Source organism: Sciurus carolinensis, chromosome X (genome assembly GCF_902686445.1).
Source record: "Sciurus carolinensis chromosome X, mSciCar1.2, whole genome shotgun sequence".
Classification (NCBI taxonomy): domain Eukaryota; kingdom Metazoa; phylum Chordata; class Mammalia; order Rodentia; family Sciuridae; genus Sciurus; species Sciurus carolinensis.
The window spans coordinates 36,184,909-36,203,738 of record NC_062232.1 but is presented as its reverse complement, the minus strand read 5'-3'; the positions used below and the strand labels follow the sequence as shown (position 1 = coordinate 36,203,738).

Below are 18,830 nucleotides of genomic sequence, written 5' to 3'. Positions count from 1 at the left end.
ACCCAATATGTGGTCATTGAATAACCTTTTCCAAGAAGGAACCTGTCTAGTGATCTGGGTGTCATCCCAGTGCATCAGGTTGCAGGAGTCTTGGCTCCATATCAATCTATTGGTGCTGGCTGGGTCAAAATGAAAGCTGAAATCCTTTACCACTCAAGTAATCAATAAATCTGTATTTCTTTTTTTTTTATTGTAAACAAATGGGATACATGTTGTTTCTCTGCCTGTACATGGCGTAAAGGCATACCATTTGTGTAATCAGAAATTTACATAGGGCAATGTTGTTTGATTCATTCTGTCATTTTTTTCCCTTCTCCCCCACCCCTCCCACCCCTCCCCTCCCTCTATACAGTCCTTCCTTCCTCCATTCCTGCCCCCCTCCCTAAACCCAACTCCAACCCCAACACTAACCCCTCCCACCCCCATTATGTGTCATCATCCACTTATTAGCGATATCATTCTTCCTTTGATTTTTTGAGATTGGCTTATCTCACTTAGCATGATATTCTCCAGTTTCATCCATTTGCCTGCAAATGCCATAATTTTATCATTCTTTATGGCTGAGTAATATTCCATTGTATATATATACCACATTTTCTTTATCCATTCATCGATTGAAGGACATCTAGGTTGGTTCCACAATCTGGTTATTGTGAACTGAGCAGCTATGAACATTGATGTGGCTGTATCTCTGTAATATGCTGATTTTAAGTCCTTTGGGTATAGGACAAGGAGTGGGATAGCTGGGTCAAATGGTGGTTCCATTCCAAGTTTTAAATCTGTATTTCTTAAGACAGTGCAGGACTCTTTTGCTGGCTGCTAACCTCACCCAGGATTCAGAAGTTACATAACCATTCTTTTTTTTTCCAGTTTCATTGAGATACAATTCACATGTCATACAACTCATCCACTTAAAATGCATAATTCATTTCTGAGTAGGTATTTTTTGGTGGTACTGGGGATTGAACCCAGGACTCTCACACATGCTAGGCAAGCACTCAACCACTATTTTACATCACCAGCCCTAGTAGGTAAGTTTTTACTGATATATAATGTACATACAGAAAAAGGGATAAAACATAAATGAGTAGCAGCTTTCTAAATGTTTGCAAAGTAAACACAACCAAGAAGCTAGCACCCAGGCCAAGAAACAGAATATTACCAGTTTCCAGAGACATCTTCATGTTCCCTTATAGACATTACCCTGTCCCCAAGAATAACTACTATATTGACTTCTATCACCACAGATGAATTTTGCCTGTTTTCAAATTTTATATGAAATGGAATTCTGCAGTATTTAGTTTTTAAGTCTAGTTTGTTTGTGAACTTATTACTGTGGAATTATCCCATGTTTTCAGGGGTAGCTGTAGCTAGTTCATTGTCACTGCTACATGGTGTTGTGAGTCAAAGTTATATGTATACACAGCTTTAGTAGATAGTGCCAGTTTCCCAACGTGGTTATACTATGTTACCTTCCCATTAGCAGTGAATAAGTATTCTGGTTGGTTCAGAACCACACCAAACACTTGGTATTATTATCAGGCTTTCTCAATCTCAAATTTCTGAACTTTGGGAGAGAGGGACCCACAGATGAGCTTAAAGTACACTCTTTTGTCATTATATACAGAATTACTACTACTAGTAAGATTCCATGGCTTCAACAAATTTTCAGAGGAGGCCTTGTCCCAGAGAAGGGCAGGAACCAACGTTTCAAATTTTTGACTTTCTTATAATCTCTAACATTGTGGAGGAACAGCCTTTTCTTTGAGTCAAGATTTCTCCTGGGAAAGCTAATGCTGCTGGGTAGCCATCTCTAATTTTTGAAAAACACATTATTCAAGGTCAGAGCAGTCTGGAATTTTGCTAGCTCTAGTGCATGTTGGATAATACATTGAGGATGTTGAGAAATTACATGCTCTAAATAAAGTGATGAGATTTATTGAGATATTTTAGATGCCTATACTATTTGATCAAATAAATACTTATGTGTATACAAATTGAAAGAGTACAAAAGTTGGCACAGGAAAACAGATTGTAACCACAAGCCTTAATCTGTTTTGGAAACAACCTCTTGGCATTAATGGTGTGTCCTGATGGTTTGAAATGCAATATGACTGGAAATGACTGATTCAAACAGCAAAGGATTAGGGGCACAAAACTGCATCCTTCTGAACACACTCTTATTTTTTGAGGTGATACACAGACTAATTTTGAAGACTCTTTCCTGTGGATCTTAGGCCTGTCTCCATCAACAGGTGTATTTACAACAAATTATGAGGGTAAAGAGGACAAAGATATTGATGAAGTCTTTTGGGCGGAAGAGTTATACTTTTCAGCTTCCTAGTTTAAACATTAATTTTTCAGAAGAAATTATTTTGATTTTGTTTAGAAAGCAGTCAGACTTCTGCCTCAGACTCTGAGGAATTTATGGTCTTCAGAATTCCTATTCATCCAATTATCCTTCTGTCAGTCTGTCTGTCCATCCATCTGTCCATCCCTCCCAACCTCCCTTCAGTGATTGTCAAACACCAATTGAATATATACCACCCATAAGCATTATGGGAGGGTACAAATGATTGGTTCCTTTCCTGAAATATCTGGAGAGACAAGAAACATACCATGGAATATTTAGAGAATAATGTCAAGATAACATGGGCAAGTACAAGTTGTTATAGTAGGGTCTTCAAAAAGAGTGAACTTTCTGTGTGGAGAACACTGATGGGAGTAGAATGAATTTTGGAAGACTTCTTGATGAAAGTGAGTCTTGATCTGGGAATGGAAAGTTGTTCACACTTTTTGCTGATGGACATTAGAAGGCAAAGAGTCTTTTGAGGGAAGATGCTATGGTGGTTGTGAAGATGGTCTGCTAAGATCAGGGGAACTCTCTGATCAGGGAGAGCACAGAAGGATCCACCTTCCTTTTGGTAGCCATCTTGAGAACCAGGTTCAGGAGCCTGGATGTGTTCCAGGGAACAAGGGGGTATTCCTCTTGGAGAAGAAAAGGGAGGATAAGGCTGGCCTCATTTCTGTGCCTTGTACAGTTCATTTATTCTCCCATCTCGGGTCACTTGCTAAGGCCACTGAGGGCCTAGAGCATGACCTCTCCTCCCAACATAGTTGCCTCCCTCACCTTTTCATTTATATGTTACCTTTTCTCTGAGGCCTTCCCTGATCACCTAATTAAAAATTGCAACCAACCCAGAATTCCCAACACTTCCTGTTTGTCCTCCTTAGTCTTGTTGTCTTTTTAGCCCTTTCATTTCCTAATCTACTGATTTGGTGTCTGTTTGGTTAATTTTTTTTGTTTGCACCTACTACATGCAAGCGCCTAGGAGATCAGATTTTTGACTGTTGTGTCTCTAACACTTGGAACAGTGCCAGGCACATAAGAGGCACTCAAGAAGTATTTGCTGAATGAATAAACTGATGTGACAACCATTTGAGGTTGATCTGGATTGGGCCTTGCTTGGGTAAAGGGAAAGACAGCCACAGAAATTGTCTGGCTGATCATTAAACCCATCATTAACTTTTCCCTCATTTGTAGGAATCTGAAATGGTTATTGGATTTACTTATTTATTTTTTGGTACTGGGGACTGAACCCAGAGGCTACATCTTTACCACTGAGCTACATCTCCAGTCATTTAAAATTTTTCTTTCATTTTGAGTCAGGGTCCTGCTAAGTTGTGTAGGGCCTTGCTAAGCTTCTGAGGCTGACTTTGAACTTGTGATCCTCCTGCTTCAGCTTCCCAAGTCACTGGGTTTATAGGTGTGTACCACCATGCCCAGTGTTTAAAGGATTTCAATGCCTTCCTGAGACCATCTTTAAACTACCCGAGAAGTGGCTCATAGAGCAGAAACCTGAGTGAGAACTCAAACTCTATCACTCTGCTTCAATAAAGCTCTTTTGAAAAAAGAACTTGAGCTCTAAATACACAAACCTGAGGTTAAATTCTGATCCTACCCAACACAAGCTATGCAACCTCAGACAAGTTACTTCACCTCTCTGTGCTTTGGAAGTTATCTGCAAAACAAAACACAGTATTAGCACATGATCACTCATTGGCTTGCTGTAAGGATTAACCTAAATAATTAGCTCAGTGTCTGACAAATAGTGTTCAATAATTATAACTATAATTAAGCTAGGAAGCTTCAGGATCAAGAGCATTGGCTGCTGAATATCTGAATTGAAATCTTGCTGCCACTTACTGGTGTAAGAATTTAGGCAACTGATAATTATTTTATCTCCCTCTTTGCCTCAGTTTCACCATATGAAAAAGACAATATTATCACTGTCTCATAGGGTCATTGTGAAGTACACAGAAGACATGTAATATGTACTATACAGGGCCCATACAGAGGAAGCACTCAATGATAACTGTTGTCATTGTTTGTTAATTTTATTCCTGTAAGGATTTGCTTATATTTCTCTTCCCCATCTTCCCCATTTATCCCTATATGAATAATCACAGGCCTTTTGTATTCTGGGGTGCTGCTGGCAGATCCCCAAAAAAAGACTCTCCCATGGTTTGGTGCAATAAGAAGATGTGTTGATGCTAGGTCTGGGTGTTTAGAAAGATGAATGAGGGCCACAGAGAAGGCACAGACACAGAGGAAGAAAATATTTGCTTAAGAAAAGTCTGTAGAACTTTCCCTCTCCCACCCCATGGAGAAGATTACATTTTCTTTCTCTCAAACCGGAAATACAGTAAAGCTTAGTCCTCCAAATTAGTTTTTGGCCCAAGCATAGCCCTAGTTGGTGACTGTAAAACTAAGTTATAGAGGGACAGGTCCTACACTAGGTTCCTATGGCTCAAAAGGTTCCCATGAATGTCAGAGATGATATCCTGAGAGAAAAAGGTCACTCCTCAGGATCTGGATTTAAGAAGGACTAGGCCATATCCTCCTACTGGCAGGGCCTGGAACCAGCATCAAGCATAAGTGGCAAAGGGACTTCTCCAGTGTGACAAAAATTGGGATGTAACATCTTGGCTTCCAGAACAAAAGTCAGGAGAACAGTACACATGAAGTATTGGAGTTGATATTAGAAATACCTGCCTCATCAAGCCAACCTGCTGTTTTGGTTAAGTGAAGATTGTAAAAGGCAGAGTTCAGATGTTTTTACTGAATTGGAAAAGTCTTTACAGGCTCTAAAATAAGGTCACATGAGCATTGATTTGATTGCTGGTTTTCAGCAATTTGCTTTAAAAAGCCAAACATAAATCTTCATGCCAGGAATTCAGATTCTAGGATTTATCAAACAAGATTAATAAAAATGGGAACATGGATTTATGAGCAAAAAGTGATTGTTTAAATGACAGTTCATTTATCACAATCACAAAACCATCAGCACCATTCATCTAATATGTGTATCCTCCATGCTGTGTATAATCTCAGTTCATTCCTAACACACACTTTTGAGATAGTTACCATGATTCTGATTCTAAAGATAAGAAAAAAACAGACGAGGTGTGTGACTGGGATAGAGGATTTGCCTAGAATGCTCAAGGTTCAGAGTTCCTTTCCCAGCACTGAAAAATAAATAAATAAATAAGTAAATAAATAAATATAAACTTACAAATGGTGAGTAATTTCCTTTTAATCATACAACTATCACAATTCAGAAGCAATTTGAGTCAGTTCTGTTGATCTCTTAAAAAGACATTTTATATCCCTTCTCATGAGGTTCTATTCTAACACCTCTCAAACTTTTACATTCTTGAAAATTATTGAGAATTCCAGGTAGCTTTAGCTTACATGACTCTATCTATATTTCCCATATTAGAAATTGAAACAGTAAATCTTTAAAATATTTATTAATCCACTTGAAACAACCATAACAATCCTACTATAAATTAACATAGTACATTATTATGAAAAAGCCTGTTTCTAAAGAACCACAAAAGAATGTGTGGCATTGATTTACATTCTTGTGTACTGTTCACATCTGGCTTAATAGGACAGCTGAATTCTCATATCTGCTTTGGCATTCATTGTGTCGCAGTCTGTTATTTTGGCTAAAATATATTTTGGCTACAAATATTCCCTTGCATGGATGTATTAGAAAAAAGAGACCCTCAACTACTCCACAAATGTGTTTCGGGAACACTGAGGGGTCTTCAAACCCCCGTTTGAGAACTGCTAGTCTCTGCATATTATGGAATATTATGTAATAATCAAGCAAAGTATGCTTAACAAGTATTAATGACTGGCATGGGACATATTTAGGATATAAGATTGACTGAAAACTAGCAGGACAATAATTGCATGTACCAAAATACCTCAATTATAAAATGAATGAAAGAATGAAAGAAATATTTTGAAGTGTTAATAGGATGCATTTTGTCTGGAAGGATTATAAATGATTATTTTTATAGTTGTTTTTGCCATCTTGAATTTCTATAATGGATAAAACATACATACATATTCATACATGTGTGCATATGTGTGTGGGCGTTTACATCAAATGTAGCTCCTGACTAGAACCAGCAATGGGAATATATGACCTCCAGCCCTTTCTTACTCTTTCACAAGTACTCATTCTCCCTGAAGTGTTCCCTATAGAGCTTGGGACTGTTTTGAACTCCTGTTGTCTCTTTGCCCCTATTTTCAGTTCACTGTTTCTTCCAGGGAGCCTAGAGGACAACTTGTTTTCAAATACCAAAATCCCTATGTTGGTGTCCCTTTCTCAAGGTGTTTGCTACAGTCAATTTTTATCATATGGATTTTTATATTAGTCATCAGTGTGTAGTTATTGGCTGATGAATGTTTCCTGATAATTGTCAGACATACCCCCTTCTATACACACACTCACATACACACACACATTTGCACTTTTGACCCACACAGATACTATAAATTATATTAAACTTCCAGTAGCTTCCACTTTATGAACTGTGAGATCCCAAACTAATCATTTAAACCCATCTGTGCTTTATTTTCTTCATGTGCAAGAGAAATAAATAACTTCTACTGGCTGGCTACCTCACCGGGCTATTTTGAGGACGAAACAAAAAATGTTGGATAAAATTGGACTTTGTAACAGGTACATCCTGACCTGGGGGCTTATTATGACATTTTTTTATGATTTCTTCAGAAGGATAAGCCTCTTTGGACAGTGTTCAAACTAGTAACAATCAGTGAACTCTTTCTACTGTGGCCAAATCTGAAGTTCAATCCTCTTCCAGTGGCTTTGGGTGGGTAAACTTATAAATGTAGACATTTCCTTCCTACCCTGCTTATTCCCTGATCCTGAAGATTTTTTTAAGTGAGTCTAACAATGGAGCTTTCTTGTGTTAAATAGAAGATTTTCCTAATCTTATAAAAGAATACCTGCTTTTATGAATCTAGCTAAGCTATACCATCATCTGTTTGGATGTTACTATTAGTGCGTACAATGTACTTCTTCTTCATGGTGCTTTTTATATATCATTTGGTTTCCATGTACTCATACAGAGTCATTTATGGTGGCACTTTCTACTGATTTCAGTTTTGGGGGTTCCAAACACACCCCCTTCCTAAAAGTGTTCTAGAATTGGAAGGGTCTGGGCAGTTGGTCTCTGACATCATTGTTTTGCTGGAATGTTTGGTGTTGGGGGAGCCCCCACTGTGTTTGGGACCCCATTGAAAAACAGTCTCTATATTTCAGCTAGGATGACATTTCAACTGGGCCTCTGAACTGTGATCTGTCAAATGGAGTCTTGGAAGAAGCCCCCTAGGCCCCTATTATATCACTTCCACGTGACCCATACTGTGCAAAGATCTTATTCTTGGGGAAGAGAGGGATGTGTGGTGGAGAAGTATCCAATCTCACAAGGTATTCCAAGTGGTAGATTAATGTAGACTGTGGAACAGGATACTGTTGTTGAGTGGTACTCCATGTGTGTTATGGTTTGTCAGTTGAATTTGTCCTTATCCAAAATTTATCCTTCATCTTTTCTAAGGCCAGATTCCATAAGTCAGACTGAAATTCTCCCTTTCTGAAACAATTTTCTTTTTGTTCTCAGGAGCTGCCATGGCTATGGGGGCAGACCTTGGTGATGACCCAGCAGACACAAATTAACCAAATCTGCTGGGCTCTTCTTCAAGTCATATGCTGGGCATTTCTGGCAGAACCAATATGCTCGTGAAATCAAACAAAACAAACAAACAAACAAATCTCCTAAATAATTAAATTGTTTGCCAAGTATGAACTTCTTCCCCTCTATCTTTTTCTTAAGAGATTTTCAAAGTTGGTACTGTTCTTCCCACTTCAGGGGTGGTATTCAACCTACTTGTGGTTTTCTATGTTTCTTATTGCCTTTACCTATGGACACAGTGCCATTCCCTTTGAACAAGTGCATGCATGAAAAGGGTGGAAAATGTGAGCAGGGGTTGGCACCATTCTGATGGTGGGGATCTGCAGAGGCCAAGAGTGTTTCTGGGCTCAATGGGAGGCTTAAAAACAATGATGGTAATATTAGCCTAGAAAAACAGAATACAAAATATCAACTTAGAAATCAGGACATTGTGTGTCAAATAAATACTAACTTCAAGATTACACAGCTGAGATATCAAACATATATAGGGAACCTACTACGGGCCAATAGGCTAGGCCTGCAGGCCCTGGGCATACAAAAGTTATAATTGCAATAGTGGTAGCTACAATAATGCCAACTTCCAAGTGCCAGTCACTGTTCAAAGTGACTTATATGGATCAACTCATTTCATCTTCCCAATATGTTTCTGAGGTACTATCATCACATTTTATAGTCAAGTTAACTGAAGCACAGAGAGGTTAAACAACATAACACAGCTAGTGATTTGCTCTAGGAAAGCTGGCTCCACAACCAGTGCTCTTGCAGCTTAGAGACCAGTAAGTTACACAGAATGGTAAATGTATGAGGAAGGGACAGTGGGATTAGAGGCAAGTGAAACAAATAGAGATGCTCACTGCAATGGTTTGAATATCTCTTCCAAAACTCATGTTGCATCATGATCTACAAATTCATATATGGATGTTATTTGGAGGTGGGGCCTCTGGGAGGTAAATTGGGACTAGTGACTCTATATGAAGAGGAAGAGACCTGAGTTGACTCACACTTGCTCTGTCTTGCCATGTGATGCCCTCCACTACTTTATGTTGCAATACAAAGGCCCTCACAGATGCCAAGCAGACACCAGCACTATGCTATTCAACTTCCCAGCCTCCAGAACAATGGACCACATAAATGTCTACTCTTTACAAATTATCCAGTCTCGAGTATTTTGTTATAGCAACGGAAAACAAACTAAGACACTGCCTAACCCAGCTATTTATGGTAACTTTGGCATACTTCCTGGAGAAAGATGATAAGGTCTATAGAGGTTGCATTGGAAAGAGTGATATCTGGGGTAAGCAACTGATTTACTCTTTTTAGTCAGCTTTAGAAAGACGGAGCTAGAATGGGGATTCATATCTGCTTTGGGGAGAATGATCTCATGGATCAATCCACAGATTTCTACTGTGTAATTTCTATGTGCTGAGCTCTGATGGAAGAAGCATAAGAAGAGGTTTTAAAAGCCATCATGCAGCTTGTTACAGTGATGCACAGCCTGGGTTCAATCCCTGGCAACCCTACCCCTCAAATAAAAGCCAGCATGCAAATTGTGTGATATTTATATTGTGCTATATCTCAGTGAAGCTGCTTAAAAGACAAAATCAGGGCTGGGGGATATAGCTCAATGGTAGAGTGCTTATCTACCACACAGGATGGTCTGGATTCTGTACTCAACCCTACAAAAAACAAAAATGAGGAAAGAATCAACAATGCAACAGCAGCCAGAAGTTGTTTCTAAATACTGCTCTCCTGATAAAAGGAATGAAGATTCCTAGGCAAATGATATGTCCTAGCACTTAGAGAAAATAGAAGATGAAAGATGACCTAGAGAATCTTCTAGTGCCAGAAATGAAAGAAGCACTCAAGAATCAAAAGGATGAGGGCTTGTCAAAGGAAATATGGGAACCCACATGAAAGGTCACCCAATTAACCACAAGTAGAACAATTCAAGCAACAAAATAAAAAAAATGTAATACTGGATTATAATCCTAAGCATGAAATAAATCTATATGTCCATACTGATATAAATAAAAGATTGAATAAGTGAGTAAAAGGAGAGAAAAAGTCAGAAATATTCCATAGAGAAGAATTAAAAAATATACGTGGATACTCACCCTCCAGGAAATGGAGCTCAATTCCAACAATATCTTCTTGAGAGTGATCTGAACTTACAAACTATCTTCCAAAGAATAGGGTGTGCAAAAGGGAAAATAGCAGCTGACAGATGCCATCTTGAGCAAGGGATCAAAGTTAGCATCATCAGTGATAAATCATGGTGATGTCACATCCCTCCTGGAGGTGATAGGGTAAGGACACTAACTTTAATGGTATTCTTCCCCATTTTAACCCCATCTAATATGAAAAAGGAATTCAGACAGATCCAAACTGAGGGATATTATACAAGATACCTGACCATTATTCAAACTGTCAAGGTCAAGAAAAACAAGGAAAGACTGACAAATGGTCACAGAGCAGAGGAGACTAAGGAGATAGCACGGCTGAATGCAATGTGGGATCCTGGGTGGATTTTGGGACAGAGAAAGGATATTAGTGGGAAATGGGTGAAATTAAATAAAACCTATAGTTTGGCAAATAGTGATATACCAATGTCAATCTCCTGACTTTGATGAGTATACCAAAGTCATATAAGATACTATTATTAGAGAAAACTAAGTGAGAAGTATATGTGAAATTTCTATATAATCTGCAGTTTTTTTGTTTATAAATCTAATATTATTCTAAAACAAAAAAATGTATTTAAAATATGAAGCATAACTGAGCACAGTGGTGCATGTCTATAATCCCAGCAGCTTGGGAGGTTGAGGCAGGAGAATTGCAAGTTCAAAGCCAGCCTCAGCAACTTAGCAAGGCCCTAAGCAACTTAGCAAGATCCTGTCTCTTAAAAAAAAAAAAAAAAAAAAAGGCCCGGGGATGCGGCTCACTGATTAAGTGCAGGGTGGCATCCATGGCCAGTAAATAAAACCAGACTTGGTTGAGCTATCAGACACAGAAATCTGGCTCTCAGGAACTGACAATCATGAGAGATTGTTCCAGATTGCCTGGAGTATGTGGTTTCCACACAGTGGCTCACCACCAGAATTTGCCTGTGCTAGATGTGCCAATGACCTGCTAGAGCCAAATGACTTCCTTAACTCCACTCCATCCTATTTCTCATGGAAGAAACTCCTCCTGGTCCCCCTTTGATCTGTACTACTATAAATAAACCAAGTGCTGGCTCCTCCATTTTGTCAGAGCCAGACCCTTCTGAATGGCTCAACCTGTCATGCCCCCTGATTCAAAAGATAATTGTCTCCTGTTGTTTTTTTCTATTAAATAAATTTCTTAGTGATTAGTTCACATCTGGCCCTTCTCTCCCACAGGAACTCTTTTCCTCACTCACACTGGACATGTGGCAATAATTAAGTGTCACTTGTTTCAATCCCTGGTACCAAAATAAATAAATAAGTAAATAAATAAGTAAATAAATGTATGAAGCATAAAAGAAAAGTCAGCAAGTGTTAGCATGTGAAGAATTCTCATTCATTGCTTGTAGGAATATAAAATGGTAAACTTCAGAAAACTTTGAAAGATATGCCCACCATGCCACTCAGCCATTCAGTGGTTGACCTAAGAGAAAGTAAAACATGTATGTGTATAAAAAAAGACCTATACCAGAATGTTCATAGCAGTTTTATTCATAATAGGCCAAAACTGGAAATAATCATCAACAAATGAATGGATAAACACACCATAACCCATCCAGGATGGACTAACGGTTAGTAACAATATGAAACAAATAACAACATGGGAAAACTTCAAAATTATGCTGAGCAAAAAAAAATCCACATATAGTACATAAAGCATGAGTCTTTTAAAAAAATTAGAATATGCAGAACTAATCTATAATGACAGAAAATGGAACAGTTGCGGTTGCCCATGGCCAGAAAGGGGATAGAGATTGTCTGGGAAGGGGCAAGAGAGAACTTTCTGGTTATGGGAATGTTTTATGTCTTCATTGGGTGTGTTTTAGTTAGCTTTTTTGGTGTTGTGACTGAAAGACCTGACAAGAAAAGTGTTAGCAGAGGACAGAGGAAGAATTTATTTGGGGGCTCACAGTTTCAGAGATCTCAGTCCATAGAAGGCTGGGTGCATACCTCAGGGCAGAACATCATGGTGGAAGAGTGTGGAAGAGGGAAGTGGTTCATATGATGGTCAGATAGCAGAGAGAGAGAGAGAGAGAGACAGAGACAGAGAGAGAGAAAGAGAGAGACTACTTGCCAGATACAAAATATATACCCCAAAGGCAGGCCCCCAGAGATTCACCTCCTCCAGCCACAGCCTCACTACCTTCAATTACCATGCAGTTAATCCCTAGCAAAGGATTCATTCACCGATTGGGTTAAGGCTCTCATAACCCAGTCATTTCACCTCTAAGCCATCTTGCACTCTCTTACACATGAGCTTTATGTCTACACCTCACATCCAAACCATAACATGGTGGTAGTTACACAGATGCATACATGTATCAAAAGTTTCTACGTCACACATTTAAAATAGGTACCTTGTAGGAAAGATGTTGGTCAAATGATACAAAATTTCAATTAGGAAGAATAAGTTCAAGAGGCCCATTGTACAACATAATAACTGTGGTTAGTAACAATATGTTATATTCTTGAAAATGACTAGGAATAGCTTTTAAATTTTCTCACCACAAAACAAAGTATGTGAGGTAATGTACGTATTAATTAGTCATTTTAGACATTCCACAATGTATACAAATATATTTCAAAACAACATATACATGATATATACAAGCAAATTTTTGTTTGTCAATTTAAATTGTTTCAATGATCTTTAACCATAAAAACAAAGTAACTAAAATAGAATGTAAATCAGAAATATCAAATGTAAATTATAGCTCAATAAATAAGACCTGTGATGATTAATTTTATGTCTTAACTTAGCTAGACCCACTACCCAGATATTTGGTCAAATATTATTCTAGATGTTTCTGTGAAGTTTTTTAGATGAGATTAACATTTAAATCTTATTTTGAATAATGCAGATTACCCTCCATAATGCACATGGACCTCATTCAATAGGGGCCTTAAAGAGAAAAAGATTTAAGTCTTGGGGTGTAGCTCATTGGTAGAGCATTTGCCTATCATGGGCAAAGTCCTGGGTTCAGTCAGTATCCAGCGTGGGTGCATGGGCTCAAGCACACACACACACACACACACACACACTTTTGACTTCCTTTGGAGAAGAGGAAATTCTGCTAACTGACTTTTTTCAGACTCGAACTACAGCTCTTCCTCAATTGTTCCTCTAGAGAACCTTGACTGAGAAGATCTCTTCACTATGAATCTTATGACTTTGTTGGTGAGAGATCAACACAGCCACACAGCCACAGAGTTAATCAAATAATGAGCATAAAAATCTCTTATTTCACAGCTCTAGTTTCTCTACTTACAAAATCAATACAAATGAATCTTTGCTGAATGACTCAGTTACTGTGAGATTTTAGTTTACCGAGAACCTTATGTTATTCTGATTTGGTTGAAAGATGTTGTCAGAATGCACAGCTGACTTCCCACTCAAGTTTTGAAATTGTCCCAAAGTGTTTTTGTGTATGTCCCTAAACTTTCATGAACAAGTTAAAACTCCCAGACATAATTTATACTCTGACTTATCTTTAATCCTTTACAGAGATATATTCCCTTTATCTCTGTGTCAGGGTTTCCCTGTAGAGAGAACAAGGTGGTGTAAACATGTTCAGAGGACAAGCCTGAAGTTGTCTCATCTTTCTCCTTTGATTTTACTGGTTTCTGTCAACTTCTGCATTGATCTTGGGAGAGCTTACTGGACCCAGTTTTGTGAATTTTCTTACAGATGGTTGCATTTCTGAAATTGGTTTTTTATCCACTTATAAATTGTATAATGTTTGTACTTGTAACTTTCTGATTCTCTATGAACATAGAGGTTCACAGGGGTTTCTGATTCAGATATTCACAGGCATTATTAGCAAATAAAATGACTTTTGGTAACCCCACTTCTGGAATGGCATTTAAATTTTACCTGGTAAGGATGCCAATTTCAGAGAGAAACCTTTCTATTGTGCTCTATTGTGCTTGGTTTGACCCTAGATTTACCTGGTAAACAGAAGATTTTAATGGATTATGCTAAAAAAGTTAAATAGGACATAAGGAGCCAAGAATTGAGTGTACGTCATGTATTGATCTCTAACATGAATTTGTTTTCTAACATTTACCAACTTGGAAGATTTAGCTACATTTACATTATAGCAAATATTTCCTTTAAAAAGTATTTTGTGTCTCACAGGGCAAATCATACCCCTTCAGGGGCCCATTCCCAACAGTGTGGAATCCAATTACCTACCTAGATCATAACAACCTTTGGAGGACAATGGACGACATGGGGCAAGAGGTAAAACTTCCCAAAGCTTCTTTGATGACATTTTTATTTTTCTATGTATCACTCATCCCCCATGCCTAGCACATTGTGAACACACAGTAACAATCAGTAAAGATCTGTGAAATGAATAAACTTGTTTCTAATCTCTAAAATAATGAGATGTTGAAAGACTGCTATTTGTTCACTATGATGAGCAGTAGAAGATTATGTATTGCTCATCCTTCCTGGGAGGATGTTTCTAATCTAGAAAAGACATCTGGATTTTTGATTCTACACCATGCCAAAACCTGCAGCCCATAAGTAAACACATGCAAAACCTAACTGAAAACTCTGAATTGGACCTGATTTAGTGCTTCTGTCTGATCCTAAAGAGTTAAATTTATAAATTTTCTCTGTAAATTAGTAATTTAGTACAGTAGTCCCCCCTTATCCATGGTTTTGCTTTCTGCAGATTCAGTTACCCATGGTCAAAAATGGTCTGAAAATATTACATGGAAAATTCCAGAAATAAACAGACCCAATTCATCTAACTTTTATTAACTTTTACATTGTTAAAATTAATCTATTTATTATCATTTTTAATCTCTTACTGAGCCTAATTTATAAATGAAACTTTATCATGGATGTGTATGTATAGGAAAAACAAAGCATATATAGTGTTTGCTACCATCTGTGGTTTTAGGCATTTGCTTGGGGACTTGTAACATGTCTCCCAGGATTAAGGGGGACTACTATGATCCATACTTGGAATAGCCTGAATACAGCATACCTCCATTTATTGTGCATGCAGTGTTATCATTATATACAGAATGAATGGTATAGATCTTTAACAGAAAAGCTTCAAAGACAATGTTCTTTATGCAGTGCAAGAAACTATTGGAGGAATTTAGAAAACTTTCATTTTTCTTCTTTGAGTTTTTAATACTGTTTAAATAGTTACTTAAAATGGAAAATTCTCATTGTCTTTCTCCTTCAAATCTTCATCAAATGTAGATTCCCAGTGATGCCCCATGGAAGGCACCCCTTGCAGAAGAGTGGGACAACATGACAATGAAAGAGCTGCTAAACAATATCTGCTGGACTGAGTAAGATTTGCCTTTAGAAAAAAACATTGCAATACCATTTAACAGACAGGGGACGATTAGCTCCTTTGTGTCTAAAATCATGCCACTGGCCAAATGGAATGCTGAAAAATATTGCAACTGGGTCCTACACTAAAGATAGCTAACTATAAACTGGGCATGGCGGCACACACCTGTAATCCCAGCTACTTGGGACGCTGAGGTAGGAGGATAGCAAATTGGAGGCCAGGCTCAGCAATTTAGCCGGGCCCTGTCTCAAAAAATAAAAAGGGCTGGGATGTAGCTCAGTGGTAAAGAGGCCCTGAGTTCAATCTCTGTACTGGAGAAAACTTTTAAAAAGATAACTATCCATCCAACTTCCTTTTGCATCACAGAGGTGGTACTAACCCATAGAGTTCTCAGAACAGACCAGAATGTGCTGTGTCCTTTTCTTAGAACAGCTTAACAACCATCAGCTTAAAGATCTCATTTTCAAGATGTTGACATAGAAATATTTTTGGATTCTTCTTTGGTGGTCAGGTGCAGAGATGATTAGCTTATGCTTTTGAAACACCTTTTGTGATATAGGGCAACTCCTTGAAGATTTGAGTAGGACCTTCTGGGCAGTTCATAACTGTAGGGGAACTGGACCTACTATTACCCTTTAGCAAAAAAAATGTAGTATTTAAAGGAAATACTTATGAATCAAACATTAGATTCTTATGGCTGGTGCTAGAAACCATATACAAACTGTGGGGAGTGTTTAGACAAATGACATGAAGAGGCTTCACCACTTTTAGATAGCAGAGAAGGTGGAAAGAGTTGTGGGGGCGGAAAGTCAAGCCCAGGGTGAGTTTGTGGTCAAAAAAGTGAGAGAAATGGAAGCCATGTTCGAGAAGATGGTCCTCTTATTGTGCTGAACAACAGAGGTGGGAAACATATTTGGCTTTGGGGTTAATGTCTTCATTTTCTAGGCATCAGGGAGAAAAGCAGAGCAATGACAGCCAAACCTAAAAACATGGTTTTAGTAAATATCTGAATCTAAGGTGTAGAAACGCTGAGAAGATATACAGTTCACATGTTTTTAAATACAATTCTTAAAGAAGAAGAATAAAGAGAGAACTAGGCATACAGGGAGGGAGAGAGAAGAAGAAAGAATGTTTTAAAGCATCATTTTTAAAAGGGAAAATCTTAAAGTCCAAAAATAAAAGATTGACTGAATTAATTACGGGACGTCCAAAACATGGAATACTATAGAGTCTTTTAAAACCATGTTGTAGAGTAACGCTTGATGATTTAAAAACTCATAATATTACACACACAGAAGGGTTGAGGTTGTAGCTCAGTGGTAGAGCACTTGCCTAGCATGGGTGAGGCACTGGGTTCAATTCTCAGCACCACATATAAATAAATGAATAAAATAAAGGTCTATCAACACCTAAAAAATATTAAAGGAAAACACACAGAAAAGTAGACTGTCATAGAGAATGTGCAGTGGGATATGTGATCTCATTTCTTAAAAATAAGTTACTTATTCGTACACTAAAAAACAATGGAGATGCATCAGAATGTTTGTAACATTTAATATTATAACACAGACATTTATTTTAAGATTGTTTAAAGATATTACATTATTAAAATTATTCATCGAATATCACATTTCATAGTTGGAGAATATTCCATGGAGAGCAAATATTATATTGTATTTAATCCATTATCATTCTGTTGGACATTTTTATTACTTCTACTTTTCATTCTTATTATTATATAATTTATACTCTGTAATAAATGTCTTTGTTCTTCTCCTATGTCTTCAGACTTTGAAAATAACCAATTCTGGAATAGTAAAATCATTTGTCATTAAATCAATGCCTATCATTAATTTTACACTTTAAAACCCATCTCTTATGCTATTTAACACTTCTTATGAGAACATAGTTTGCAATATAACTTATTGTGACCATAAAAAGTTGTACCATTGATTTTTATTTTTTTATTTTTTATTTTTATTTATTTTTTGGTACCAGGGATTGGACTCAGGGACACTCAACCACTGAGCCACATCGCCAGCCCTATTTTGTATTTTATTTAGAGACAGGGTCTCACTGAGTTGCTTAGCACCTCACTTTTGCTGAGGCTGGGTTTGAACTCCCAATCCTCCTGTCTCAGCCTCCAAAACCTCTGGGATTACAGGCATGGGCCGTGGCACCCAGGTGTACTTTCGATTTTTAAATGCTATACTTTAGATTTCCAAAACATAGTCAGTATATAATTATCTGCATTTGTTTTATAACCTCTGTTATGAAAAGCTTTTCATAAATCAGTTTGATCTTTTCTCCCCATAAGCTCCCTGAAGATAGGACCAATTATATTTTCTTATAATCATATAACAAAATAAAACATCCTGAGATATTAGGAGTTTGAGAATACAAGATAATTCTCTAACTCTTCCTAAGTAAGATACACATAGGATCATTTTCTGGTTTTATATTTTTGATTCTTTAATTTATTTTTTAGTTATACATGATAGTAGAATATATTTTGACACATTATGCATACATGAAGTATAACTTCCCATTCTTGAGGTTGAACATGATATTGAATTTCACTGGTGGTGTATTCATACATAAACATAGGAAAGTTATGTCTGATTCATTCTACTGTCTTTCCTATTCCCATCCCTCTCCCTTTCCTTTGTTCCCCTTTGTCTAGTCCAATGTACTTCTATTCTTCCCTTCCCTCCTTGTTGTGTGTTAGCATCCACACATCAGAGAGAAAAGTAAGTAATCCTCACAATATCCACCTATTTTGATTCAGACTAAAGCACAACCATACATTTAAAGACCAATGTTGATCATTCTTTCAGCTGTCATTTATAAAATGCTCTTCAGGAACACAAATCATACTTTTTTTTCCTTTTTCCATATATTTTTATTAGTGAACTATAGTTGTACATAATAGTGGGATTTGTTTTTATGTATTTGTACATGTACATAGTATAACAATATAATTTGACCAATACCTTTCCCCAGCATTTCTCCTCCCCACTCCACTTGATCTCTTTCCTCTACTGTTCTCCCCTCAATTTTTTGAGATCCTCTCACGTACTTTCTTTTTCTTTTCCTCTCTAGCTTTGCACATATAAGAGAAAACATGACCCATGGCTTTCTGAGTTTGTCTTATTTTGCTTATCATAACGTTCTCAAGGTCCATCTGTTTTCTTGCAAATGACATACTTTCATTCTTCTTTATGGTTGA

The 18,830-nt window shown here is 37.4% G+C and overlaps 1 protein-coding gene across 1 annotated transcript in view; it reads left to right on the top strand.

The window, feature by feature from the left end:
- Positions 1 to 18,830, top strand: part of Maob (monoamine oxidase B) — a 112,630-nt gene that overhangs the window by 64,453 nt on the left and 29,347 nt on the right. Inside the window, exons 4-5 of the mRNA XM_047535913.1 lie at positions 14,419 to 14,523; positions 15,505 to 15,596. Of these exons, the coding sequence (XP_047391869.1) occupies positions 14,419 to 14,523; positions 15,505 to 15,596 (197 nt within the window). The remainder of the gene's footprint in view (positions 1 to 14,418; positions 14,524 to 15,504; positions 15,597 to 18,830) is intronic.